Consider the following 12,137-nt stretch of genomic DNA (forward strand, 5'->3'; position numbering starts at 1 on the left):
TCTCGCCACCACCACCACCCATCATCGCCGGACGACAAACGCTCTTCCATTGTGAATATACAGGATATGTGGCTGTAGGGGGCCAAGGTTTGTGGGCTGATGCTTTACCAGGCAACAATATTTCCTAGCAACCCTAGGGAGGAAGACACGAGAAACGTAAAACAAGTCCCTACAGAGTACGAGGTGTAGGAATCGAAGCGGCATAATAGAATGCACCATGGCCTTCTGCTGCAAGCGGCTATCGCGATGACAAGGGGGAGGGAGGCCTGTTGTTGCCCTTCTGGCCTACCCGGAGCGTACGTATGTTGTACGGGACCATGATGGGGAGTTATAACGAATCCAACTCGCTCCCTGTTGTTACTTCAAGTCCGTGTCCACTATCTTGTCCTCTGTAACGACCTATTCACAGAAGAAACACAGGAATAGCAGCAAACATGGTCAAATCCTGCCCGGATCTGAGCTTTCAGGTACACGTAGACCTGCAAGACGAGCCGAATATCGTCCGCAAAACGTCAGCAAGTTAGCGACGGGCGCGCGCAGCCTTTGGTTGAGACAAGCTTCGTCATCAGCCGGAGCTTGGCCCAGCCAGACACACCAATCAACTACTCTTCCCGCCCCTGTCTGTTGAAGCTGATGATGCACCGGACGCAGAGATCGCAAAGGTGACGCAGCAGACAGGCACTTGCGAATTATATGATGTTCCATTACGGAGTACGCAGCAAAAAGATGAAAAGACTTCTTTTTGGTCTTCCCGTCCACTAACTAGCTTTAAAAAAAAAGGTTCGAAATTTGTTCTTTTCCTCGCGGTCATTCCATTCCATCGAAACCAGACGTCCATGAAGCCAGCCAGTTCTCCAGAATACAAATCACTGAGTAACTAATAGTTGGTACATGTCCCCAGAACATAACATCAGGCCAAAAATATTGGGAAAAAGGATCAAGCAAAGCAAATAGAAGAGGAAAGAAACACATAAATTCATGCAAAACAGAGCATGCAGATCAGAGTCACATCATGTTTTTTGTTGTGGGCTATTAAGAAAACGAAAAGAAAAGAAAAAAGTCCCGTCCGACCTTGACCAACAATGAGGAGAGAGAACAGAAGATATTATAATGGAAACAGTCAAGCATAAACAAAGCATGAGAAAAAGACCAGCACTTCGTGTAAGAATAAAAGGCTTGTAGGTCATAGGGTTAGAGAGAATCCGCCGGGGAAATGATCTCCTGAAACTAAAGGGATAGAATCACAGAGGTCCCCTAGTTGATCCCTTAATGACCATAATTACCACCCCATCCACCGCCCCGACCTGTGTTGCCGTAGTAGTTGGTGCCAAAACCTGCGCCGTAGTTTCCATATCCACCGCCTTGGTGATGTGTCTGAGAGGCTCCGGTCTGATGGTGCGTTCCTAGGCCACCAAGTCCTCCGTACTGAGGGTTCAGATGGGGGTAGCCTCCGAACGCCTGCTGACTGCCTTGTTGTGCTGGAACGGGTGGGAGCCCGGTCTGGCTTGCAGCGGGCTGGTTTGGTACGTTGTTTGCCGCTGAGCCCGGTCTATTGGCATGAGAGACTGACGGGCTTGGCCCACCAGTCTTGGACGATTCGAAACCCTTTGAAGGCTCCTCGCTGCTCACTGGCTGTTGAGAGGCCACTGGCTGGTTCTGACCAAATTGTGTGCGTCCGAATACGTCGGGAATGCCGCCGAAAGCATTGCTGCCAGTCGATTGCTGGCCTTCTGCGGGTTGAGCAGAGCCCGTCCGACCATAACCAGAGTCACGAGCAGGCACACCCTGGGCAAAAGCACCGGCATTGGCAGGAGACGAGGAATGCTCGTATGAAAATGTATGTTGGGGCTGACCATACATTCCACCTTTGCCGTAAGGAGCATACTGGCTGCCGTAACCAAACTGGTTGCTGTGAGGCAGGTAGTGCTCTTCATACCGGCGGACATCATCATACATTGGGCGGTTTCTTCCGTATTGATGCTGTTGGCCCATCTGACCAATATATGTGTTTGGATAGTGAGGATTGGAATAATAGGGATAGCCATAGTTAAAAGCACCGTGGCCTTGGGCCTGAGGCATATGCGTGGGCTGGGTTGGTTGGGCCTGACTGGGTAATGTTGGGTTTGGAGTGTTTTGTCCACTATTTGTTGCCTCAACGTGACCATAACGGCCGGGAGCTTGGGTAGATGGAGGTTGAGACTGGGCTTCAGTTCCGGTAGCGCCGAAACCGCTGGCAGTTCGTTGGGTACCAACTTCCTGCGGTTGGCCGTAACCACCATAGTAGTAAGGGTTACGAGTTTGATCAGCACCGTAAAACGCAGAATAGTCGGCACCGGTAGTAACTGTAGGTTGGGATGGCAACGTGGCTTGATTGGAAAAGGGTTCCTGGCTTTGAGGATGGGGCTGTTCGACTTGTTGGCCGAACGGGTCGTATGGCTTTTGGGCCTCTCCGTATCGGTTGAAGTCATTGAAAGAAGTATCCGCGGCAGTAGTGGGAGGGACTGGAGGAAGACCGGGCGCAGCTCGAGGAGCAGGGGCAGCAGTTTCACCCGGAATTGGAGCCCGGGTTGAGGGGGGAAGAGAGGCACGAGGAGCGATGGGGGAATGCTGGGGAGGTTGCGGGCGTGTTTCAGGTTCTTCTCTTTGTTCATCGACGTCAGCATCTTCAGCTGATCCATTTAATCCCATGCTGCCAAACTGGACAGCAGCACGATCGACAGCATGATTGCCAGGCATGACGACTGCCTCCTGTTGATCCAAAATACGACGCTGGAAGTGAGAGCGGCCAGGAGTAGTTTTGTAAGGAGCTGTAGGAGTATATGGAACGGCAGGGCGCAGTGGATGTTCCTGTAAGGGGGGCTGCTGCTGGGGTTGCTGGTCATCAATGGTGCTCACACCCGCATCAACAGTTGTTGTTGGTTGTGGTTCAACCTGAACTTGGTCTTGCGGAGGCTTAGCTGCTTCTTCGCTTGGCTCAATTGCCGTGGTTTTAGGTATCTGGGTCTCGGGCGCAGCTGGCTCGGTGATCCGGGCGGGCTCTTCTAATTGAGTTCCATCAGGCTGGGGAGGCTGCTGCACACTTGGCTGTTCCTGTGGAACAGGTTCGGGAACGTTCTCTGAAATTGGAGCAGTGGGAGCTGGTGGTGGTGGGTTCTTCTGAGGAGGCGGGGTGGGTTTTGCAAACAAGCTAGCCCATCCTTTTTTCGTTCCTTCAGGGATCAAGCTGGGCTTTTGTGGTTGCTCCGTTGTGGATTTGGTAGCATCTTGGGTAGCCTTGTCAGCAGCTTCCTTTGCAGTTCCATCGACGGTCCAAGAGTCTGGTGGAACTGGTGCAGTTACGGGGAGTTCAGGAGCCTGAGTTGCAGGTTTGTCGGGCCTTGCTCCATTGACGTGGGCTGCAGCCCTGCCGCCACGGCCTCCACGTCCACGGTCGCCACGGGCACGCCCACGACCATCGAATCCTCCACGAGCACGGCCACCGCGGGATGAGGGTGCAGCTGCTTCGGTTGCGAGAGGCTGCGCTTCTTTTGGCTTGGTTCGGGGCCGATCGGCGTGTTTTTTCTTTACCTCACCCCACTGGGAGACATTACCTATTCAAAAAGCACCATTTTAGCGATGAATCTCTTTTGTCGACGCCAAGGAGTGGGGAGTCAAACCTTCAGAAATGCGCTCAATTGCTGTTTCGAGATCTCCATCTGCATCCTCTAAGGCGAATACCAAATCTTCATCTGTCCAGTCGGGAAACAGTTCCTTGATCATAGGCAAACTGCTCGAGTATTTTTTCTTCAGCTGACCGATTTCTCCTTCATCTTCAAATGATGATGATACAACGTTGTCCTGGTTAGCTGCTTTTGCTACTCTGGCACCACCCCGACCGCCTCTGAAGTTGTGACCGCCCCTACCACCACGAGCTGAACCTCTGCCACGAGGAGCGTGGGATTCCGACATTCTGGAGCAATGTAACAAAAAAAGAGATGACTTAAAGGAAAGGAGGAAAATATGAGTTTGCGTATCGAGAATGTGGTAAATTGGAGGGGGTCGTGTGAGCGGGTAGATGAGCTCGAGATAGGTGGTTGGAGGAGGGAGAGATTTTCAAGCACAAAACAGCTCGCAAAAATAAGGAAGCAAACAAGGCTCCCTATACGGAGGTCAAGCGAAATAGCTTAGACCAGGTAGTCAGATGTCAAAAGAATAAAAAAGTAAAAAAAAGGAAAAGGCAGATTGGGAGAACAAGGCGAAGGAGAGGACGTTTGGAAGAAGAGGAGGAAGAAGTTTGAAAGGCAACTTGGAAGGCGAGGTTTCGCGCGTTTCGTTTTTGGTACGGGAGGCTCGAAAGGCGACGAGAATGGGGGCTAGCGGGCGGAATTACAGGCAATATGTGCAACAAGTCTACGGATTTGCCGCCCCGTATTGTCGTAATTTGCGTTACAAGTGTCTTTTCACAAGCCACATCTGGAAGCGGCTGCAGTGAACCTTACGAGAGGCTGCTTTTGACTTTTCGCCTGGCGAGACGAGACGAGATCGACGGGAGCATTAGTGAATCGGTGTTACGGCGAGCTGATATCGGTTTTACTCATTACGCACCTTTGTAGCCCATCCTTGCTTGCGGTGACCGACGGATTGCGATTTGTGGGCGTTTTGAGGCCCAGAGCATTTGGCCCCAGAGGAACGGAAGCTCTGGGGTGGTTGGCAGGGTTGAAGCTGACTCAGGAACGTCTTGGCTCGCCCGCCTCCGAACTTTGATGGCTATCCATGGCATCACATCATGTGCACGTTGACCGTGAATCTGGAAACGGGTTGTCGACTCTTTAGATGGGTGTGACCAGAGCGCTTCTACCAGCACCTTTTATTGTTCTCCGACAACCATACCATGAAGATCACCGCCCCCCAGTCATTCAAGCTCTTCTCCTCTAAAATACACCCTCCCCTCCCTCGAACCCAACGAGAATCTCAACAGCTCCTCGCCGTCCTTACATCGTCATTCCGTCGCCAACTCGACCGCGAGCATCCCCCCGTGCAGTCAGCAGAACCACAGGCTCATGCCGCGAATTCCAGCAAACCCAACCGCACTATCAACGCAGATCAGCATTTGAGATCCATCCTTGACCACCCGTTGTTCAGTACCGTTCCGCACCGACCGGCATTAAGGCAGACGCAAAATGTTCAGTCGGGGTCATCAACAGAAGACCCTATCGTGGCATTGGATCGTGCCATAGCCTCTGGAGTTGCCAATATTAATACCATCCATGACTGCCTCCGTCGGCATCGTCTCCAAATTAACGGTCTCCCACGAGCGGAAATGCGCGCTAGAATGAAGAATTCAAAAATTGGTCATAGAATTATTTCATGGTTTTTATCTGCCGATGACCAGCTGAAGGCCAAATTTTTTCGGGATCAGCTTGCTCTCCGATCCGCAATGCCCTATTTAGTCAATGGATCCCATCGGAACACGTTGGTGAGGTGGTTAGAAGAAATTCGCCGTCAAACACCATGCATCTCTCAATTAAAGGAAGAGTTCACAAACTCACCCCAGTTTATTATCCTCGAAGCATACGTCTGGGCTGAATACAACTATGGTGATGGCATTGTCCCCGCTTTGCAATTTTTCTTGGAAGCCTGCCGTACCACAACTCACGAGAACGCCAATGGCCTCCCGCCTTACATGTTACTCATTGCTTCTCGCCTTGTCTCTTGGATATGTTCGGATTCCGGGGCAAAGGCCAAAAACATCCCTGTCCAGCTGTTCGATGATTTCAGCCAGATATTTGAAGATGCAGGGGCGCCGTCCGCCAGGATCAGGACATATTTTTGGAAAGCGCTTCTAGGCCTTTATCATCCTACCAATCCAAATCCCGATTTTGCATTAAAACATGCAGAGTCTTTTTCTCGTATCCAACCGCACACGAAACGCTTTTCTTCGGGACTCTTGCGGCTGTATCTTGACGCCGCTCAGCTTTGTATTCAGCAGGAAAAATACACCCAAGCATCAAGACTTATGTTAATTGCAAAGGACATTTTGCCAGATCGGAGACCTTCCAACTCCAAGGATATTCCATCTGAAAAGGGCAATCAAGATGTCCCTCCAACGGTCAACGATATACACGGCAGCTTGCTCCCTACCTGATAAGATGTTCAAGAGACGGAATCTCAGTCGATTTATGAATAATACCCCGGGAAGTCTCACTTCCACCTTCACACCTAAGGGCACATAAGGACATCGCCCATTTCTAGGCTGTTGCGGGAGAGGAAGACCCTAGGAAACTTTCGGCGACATCTGCTTGAGGACATAACTAACCACCCACCCCCCGCCCGGTGCTATGGTGTTTATCTCGCTCTATTGGCCTCGCTGTATTTAATAAGCAGACCAAGTCTCGTGTACATTAGGTACATACATGTATACCTCTTCCAGCCTCTCCGGTGTATATATTTCTCCCCGTGCAAGCAGACCGGAAGAACTGTTTTTATTCAATGAGCACTCGGGCCATGAAGCACGAATTGGATCATCTATGAAAATATCTGGATACACCTAGCCAACATTAACTTTCCACCTCCAACTCTGCGGGCGACCTCTCCGTATGGATCAGCGTGTTGTTGGGGTAAGGCCCAGCGCCAAGCTCTTCGTCGGCAGGTTGTACCGGGTTTAATAATCATTAGTGTCGGGATTAAGCTTGCCTTTCCGGCATTCGCATCAGTAAGCGACATCAGCTCCCCCAGACCTCGCACCCAGTCTCTTCACAACCCATCTCCTGTTTTATCCTTCCTGTCCTCTTTCATCCCTTTCGCATTGATTGTTCCATCGTTGCGCACACATTGAATCTAAAGTGCTATCTCAATTGGCCTATTCTTTCGCCCCGATTTGTCTATTTACTCTCCACAACGCGCTCCACTAGCTTACCAAGAAAGCTACATACAAACATGTCAGCCGAAGCTGTCAACGGAGGCCCGGTGGCCCAGCCCGGTAAGTTTTTTGTGGCAGTTTGTCATTACATATTATCACTCAACTTCCATCGATGACTGTTTATCCTTTTCAATTTCGAGCTTATTCTATATATAAACCACGCGGGACCCGGAGCACGAGACCTCTCCAGAAAGCACCGCGTCTGTATAGAACGTAATTAGTTCATGTTATACCGGCTAATCGTCTCATTTCGCAGTCCCCGACAGGGATGCCCAAGAAAACAAGGAGGCAACCCCGCAGCCCGAAAAGCCCATCGAAGTGAACGGTGACGCGGCGCAGCCTGAGGAGAAAGAGAAGGCAACTGAAGGAGAAAAGGCAATCGGCGAAAAGCGCGAACATGATGAATCTGGAACCGCCAAAGAAGGCAAAGCGACGTCTGAAGGGCCTCCTGAAAAGAAACAGAAGGTTGAAACGGAGAAGCAACCTGATGGAGAGGCAAAACCGGCATCTCCAAACAGAGAGAACGTCGATGCTGCAAACGGCATGAAGAAGAGGGGACCTGGCCGTCCTAAGAAGGGCGAAGCGAAGAAACAACAGAAGACTCCGACACCACGAAGCACCGATGGCATTGGAAGCAGAACCCGGAGCCGAACCAAGGCCTGAGCGGAATGTGGCTTGTATCAGAAGCAACGGAATGTTTTACTCATATTACTTTCCATGATCCGCGGGCTCAGATACTCAAAGTCGCTAGATCGGCAAACTTTTGACTTCGTTTGTCTATTTTTCGACCCTATTTCGACGCTATTGACCCGCCCGTGAGCAAGGTCTCTCTGAAATTCAATACCTTTATTGTCTTTTTGTTGTACGGATATTTCTCATATTGGGTGCATTAGTGGAAACAACTGGGGGTATCAAGCTGGATGGAAGGGATCTGTGGGATTTTGTGCAATATTAAGTGATAGTGTCCCCTTCAGGAAACATACGGGTCTGCTCTGCCTGGACTGAGCAGGAAACAGACATGTGTGCTGAGCCAGTCCGTTTTTCTATGTGTGTGATTTGGTCAAAAAACTGTTTAAATTAGCCAACAGGATCTGGAAATTGCCCGGTCGTGAAATCTGGTTCCGCTCTCGTAGTTTTATATTCTTTTGCTATGGAGTCCTAGAGTTTGTGGAGGACCTTTCACCAGGTTTGCTCCGATATAGTCCCGAACTTCCGAAGATGGGATGGAGATTTACGAATTTCGTTGAGCTTTCCAAAAGTCTTTTCCGTTTTGCATGGCTAAATAATCATGATATTATGATATCAACACCAATAAAATCCCATGCGTGTTAGCAATATTGGCTATCAGTATTTTGGATATTGCTCATCCTCCGGATAGAAGGACCCAGGATAATCCAGACAACAGTCAACACATTTGTCTCTTTGTTCTGTCATCATTACCAGCTACCTTTCTGTTGGGATGTGATGTAGTTATGCATGGAGTCTTCCCTCTAGAATCTGCTTTCTTGTGAAGGCTTCGTTGCAATGAAATTTGATCAATCACTACCTGGGAAGCAAACTGTTTGTCCAGTGTTGCCAGCTCATCATTGGCAATCATGTGAGGGCTAGGCTAAGTATCCAACAGAAATACGACCCAGCACGTCACAGCCGCTCTCCAGACCTGAAGAACCTCCCATGTCAGCTTCTTGAAATCAGGCGGTAGCAAGAAAAGCTTTACGACCGGGGCGGCCTGTTGTCCGAAGAAGCCATGAACAAAGGGGTGCTCGAAAATGTGTATCAGAGATTAGAGGAGTAGGGGACCATAACTGTCGCCAGAAGCATAGAATCTGATTTTGCAGCAACCCTACGAGTTGCCCTGGACCGAATGCTTGAAAGGGAACCTGAAACTGGGAGACCAAGTACTACCTCCCAATGTATGGGCAGCTCTTTCAATCCGTACGGAACTGTTCCTGGAATGATCCCGCTAAATTTATATCAGGTTTTACATGCCAAAGCATAGTTAATATCATTGGGTTATATGTAAAAATATTGGCCCTGCTAAAAAGGCTGGCATCATTGCTCGTTAATTCCACTGTGAATGAAGGCAAGACCATAGCTGCACACAAGTCATGTGGTGTTGCTGGCCATTGCTCACATTGTTGATTCCATGCAGTTAGGTTGATATGAGTTTCTACACCAGTTTGGAACCAATATGACAACGGGCATATCATACTTCCCTCCTTAACCAAGGCTGTGGAGAAGTATCATTCAGCTGCCCCCAGGCCACTATGAAGCCACCAAATATTTTGATGTACCACACAAGGACTGAACTCAGAAGGCTGTGAAGTGGTTTTGCTGTGCACAGCACCAGCAATTAAAAACATATAAATCTGCAGGTTGTGCATCAGCACCAAGTTTGTAGACCACCAACTTTTATGCCTGTGCGGATCTACTGCAGCAAACAACGCCACAATATATGGGGGGAATCAAGAGTAAAGAGGGCCTGTTTGATACTAGCCCGCCCATCAGCTGCTTGATGTAGCCTTCATTGCTTGACCCAGGCGTCATCACTGGAAGCACAAGACAGAAGTGTGTTTCCATTGCGCCACCGTGCTTAAAATGATCCAGCAGTCCACGAACATGCTTTTTTGCCAGGATGGTCTAGACTGTGAGTGAACAAATAAAGGAGAATATCAAGCTCTATTCTGAAACATCTGCTTTCAGTATCTCCATGGCAAGCTATTTTTGGGGAACGACCTTCTCCTGGAAAGAGGTCTCATGACTGGTCAAATACAAAGCTATCTCATCGAGAATTGGCTAAATGCCCAACCTCCCAATAATAACTAAGCTCAAACCTGTGATTCAATTCGTTGAGGTGTACAGGCTGATAGCCTCACCAACGATACCTTTCAACCAGTTCAGCAAACATCACGAGTCCTCGCTCGATATGGTGCTGCCTGGATTCGCTGCGGGGGTGGCGGGAATAGAGGAAGAAAGGAGAAGGGTACGGAGTAGATTAACAGAGATAGAAGATGATTGTGAGGGGGTGTATCGTTCCATATTTTGATTTACCTCTATTCCAGAAATCTGAACTTTCAGATTGGTGTCGTTATAACGTATTTATTCCCGTGGTTTATTTTGTCACCGAACCCGCCTTTGCTCGGCACTCTCGCTGCCGATTTTTCCGCCACCGCCCCGTTAGAATACTTTCAGACGTAAGTTACCAAACTCCGGACTCCGGGGTCTTTCCACAGAAGTACGAAGTACTCGGTTGCAGTGACTAACGAGGCCTCAACACCCCAGAGGATCAATTGAATTCCAAGGATACATCAGATTACGATTTTCACACTACTCCGTTTCACTTCCCCTGAGAAGCATGGCCACCTAATCTCCGAGATACTGTCTTATGCCGGAAAAACCCGCAACGATAGCAGCTTATGCTGCGGGGGCCTCCCTCGCGGCGATTACCCTCTTCTACGTTTTCGGGCCGAATTTCACGATTGATGGCGACGAGTCGACGATTAGTAGCAGAAAAAAGGGCATTGTCGGGCTGTCCAATCCCGCGAATGACTGCTTCATCAACTCCGTCCTCCAGGCGCTTGCGGGCTTGGGAGAGTTACGAGTATACTTGATAAGGGAGTTACATCGAAGGGACCTCGAAGGGAAGGAAATATATGAGAGCTTGCCCGATGATGAAGATGTGCCCAGAGGGCGGACGCCGGAGAGCGTCAGGCAGATGCAGCTGGCGCCCGTAACGAGGGCGCTTAAAGAGATGTTGGACAAGCTGAATGAAAGGCCGATCTATCGCAAAACTATCTCCGCCCGCGGATTTATACAGGCGTTGGAATTCGCGTTTCGAACACGGATTAGTCGGAGCCAACAAGATGCGCACGAGTTTTTGCAGGTTGTAGCCGAACGACTGTGCGACGAGTATCACGCCGGGGTAAAAGCTCGAAAAAGAGGTGGTGCACTTCTTGGTGTGCCTCCGCTGGTGGATGGGTCATCGAAATCGGTTGAATTAGATGCAGAGAAGCTGCACATGTCTCTGCCCAACGGTATGGACGTTGATTCTGCAGATTCGTTGATGGCCGGCACCCCACTGAAAGAAGCAGTCAAGCAGGACGTTGGGTTTCCTCTAGAAGGAATGCTTGAGTCGCAGGTGGAATGCCAATTCTGTCATTATAAATACAAACCGAACCAAACCTCCTTTGTCAACGTTACGTTGCAAGTGCCCCAGAAGAGCACCACCACTCTTAGTGCGTGCTTTGATGGGCTTCTAAAGACCGAGTACATTGATGATTTTCGATGCGACAAATGCCAGTTAATATATACGCTTGATCTGAAAACGATGGCGCTGCAGAATGCAACTTCTCGACGAGAAATGAAAGCAATAGAAGACGAGATATCGCTCCTCAAACATGCAATTGACGAGGACCCGGAGGTACCGTTAGAAGGAGTTGTGATGCCTGATGCTAAGAGTATACCACGACGGAAGATAGCACGGCATATGAGGGTCACTAAGTTTCCAAGAGTCCTTGCTATTCATTTATCGAGGTCTATATTTGACCAGAGTTCGTCGACGAAAAACGCGGCCAAGGTTTCGTTTCCGGAACGCCTGCCACTGGGCGGGATTCTTAACCAAAACTGGTACAGATTGTTAGGAATTGTCTGCCACAAAGGGAGCCATCATAGTGGACACTATGAATCTTTCCGACGGAACCACGTCTATGCACCTTTTTCGACGCCGGATGCCTTTAGGTCCTATGCTCAAAGCCGAGCTGCGAGTGAAAACCCCTCAGCCATGCCCAGTCCAAGAATCCACACTCTCCATAAGGCGTCCGATGCGGACTTAAGTCATCTCAATATCTCCGACTCATCTTCAGCTTCCGTCTCCAGTTCTTCTTTACCAGTGCCATCGCCATCCCTGAACCAAAGGAGGCCACTTACACCAACCTCCACGGACCGACCACCCTCTGTCTCTTCGAATAACAGGATACCACCTAGATCATTGCCAGCGCCCGTACCCTCAACCAGACTCGAAACGAGCTCTAAGGGACAGAACCACAAGTCAGGGTACGGCGACCCGTCGTTATTCCGACGAAAAAAGCGCCAGCAGGAACGTTGGTGGCGGATCAGCGATGAAAAGGTAAAGGAGTGCAAAATAAGTGACGTTTTAGGGATGCAGCGAGAAGTATACCTATTATTCTATGAAATGGAACGACCTGGCGAGGAACCATCCGTGGCATGATTATGACGAAAA

At 49.6% G+C, this 12,137-nt stretch overlaps 5 protein-coding genes across 5 annotated transcripts; 4 read left to right on the forward strand and 1 right to left on the reverse strand.

Annotated features, from left to right (window-relative positions):
* Positions 1–191: 191 nt before the first annotated feature.
* CIMG_11164 (uncharacterized protein) lies at positions 192–1,135 on the forward strand. Its single transcript, XM_012358260.1, has 3 exons — positions 192–366; positions 421–780; positions 902–1,135. The coding sequence occupies exons 1-2, from the start codon at positions 303–305 to the stop codon at positions 522–524; spliced, it is 168 nt and encodes a 55-aa protein (XP_012213683.1). The 5' UTR covers positions 192–302; the 3' UTR covers positions 525–780; positions 902–1,135.
* CIMG_03649 (rnapii degradation factor def1) lies at positions 680–4,193 on the reverse strand. The gene is made up of 2 exons (XM_001244207.2): positions 3,657–4,193; positions 680–3,590 (listed from the first exon to the last, which is right to left on the reverse strand). Exons 1-2 carry the CDS (start codon positions 3,946–3,948, stop codon positions 1,267–1,269), a joined length of 2,616 nt encoding a protein of 871 aa, XP_001244208.1. The 5' UTR covers positions 3,949–4,193; the 3' UTR covers positions 680–1,266.
* A 591-nt stretch (positions 4,194–4,784) lies between these two features.
* CIMG_03650 (uncharacterized protein) lies at positions 4,785–6,411 on the forward strand. The gene has a single exon (XM_001244208.2). The coding sequence runs from the start codon at positions 4,871–4,873 to the stop codon at positions 6,122–6,124; it is 1,254 nt and encodes a 417-aa protein (XP_001244209.1). The 5' UTR covers positions 4,785–4,870; the 3' UTR covers positions 6,125–6,411.
* Positions 6,412–6,717: 306 nt separating this feature from the next.
* On the forward strand, positions 6,718–8,156 carry CIMG_03651 (uncharacterized protein). The gene is made up of 2 exons (XM_001244209.2): positions 6,718–6,958; positions 7,155–8,156. The coding sequence occupies exons 1-2, from the start codon at positions 6,916–6,918 to the stop codon at positions 7,559–7,561; spliced, it is 450 nt and encodes a 149-aa protein (XP_001244210.1). The 5' UTR covers positions 6,718–6,915; the 3' UTR covers positions 7,562–8,156.
* A 2,127-nt stretch (positions 8,157–10,283) lies between these two features.
* Positions 10,284–12,125, forward strand: CIMG_03652 (ubiquitin C-terminal hydrolase; the record flags this gene model as incomplete). Its single annotated transcript, XM_001244210.1, has 1 exon — positions 10,284–12,125. One exon carries the CDS (start codon positions 10,284–10,286, stop codon positions 12,123–12,125), a length of 1,842 nt encoding a protein of 613 aa, XP_001244211.1.
* Between the last annotated feature and the right edge of the window lie 12 nt (positions 12,126–12,137).

Source organism: Coccidioides immitis (genome assembly GCF_000149335.2).
Source record: "Coccidioides immitis RS genomic scaffold supercont3.6, whole genome shotgun sequence".
Taxonomy (NCBI): Eukaryota; Fungi; Ascomycota; class Eurotiomycetes; order Onygenales; family Onygenaceae; genus Coccidioides; species Coccidioides immitis.

What these genes read in the sequence shown, in the direction of transcription:
- CIMG_11164 (XM_012358260.1), top strand. Translation starts at nt 303, where the DNA reads ATGTTGTACGGGACCATGATGGGGAGTTATAACGAATCCAACTCGCTC. An exon ending in GCTCCCTGTTGTTACTTCAA is followed by an intron (nt 367 to 420) that starts GTCCGTGTCCAC and finishes GAAGAAACACAG; the next exon opens with GAATAGCAGCAAACATGGTC.
- CIMG_03649 (XM_001244207.2), bottom strand. Translation starts at nt 3,948, where the DNA reads ATGTCGGAATCCCACGCTCCTCGTGGCAGAGGTTCAGCTCGTGGTGGT. An exon ending in AATTGAGCGCATTTCTGAAG is followed by an intron (nt 3,591 to 3,656) that starts GTTTGACTCCCC and finishes CTTTTTGAATAG; the next exon opens with GTAATGTCTCCCAGTGGGGT.
- CIMG_03650 (XM_001244208.2), top strand. Translation starts at nt 4,871, where the DNA reads ATGAAGATCACCGCCCCCCAGTCATTCAAGCTCTTCTCCTCTAAAATA.
- CIMG_03651 (XM_001244209.2), top strand. Translation starts at nt 6,916, where the DNA reads ATGTCAGCCGAAGCTGTCAACGGAGGCCCGGTGGCCCAGCCCG. An exon ending in AGGCCCGGTGGCCCAGCCCG is followed by an intron (nt 6,959 to 7,154) that starts GTAAGTTTTTTG and finishes CTCATTTCGCAG; the next exon opens with TCCCCGACAGGGATGCCCAA.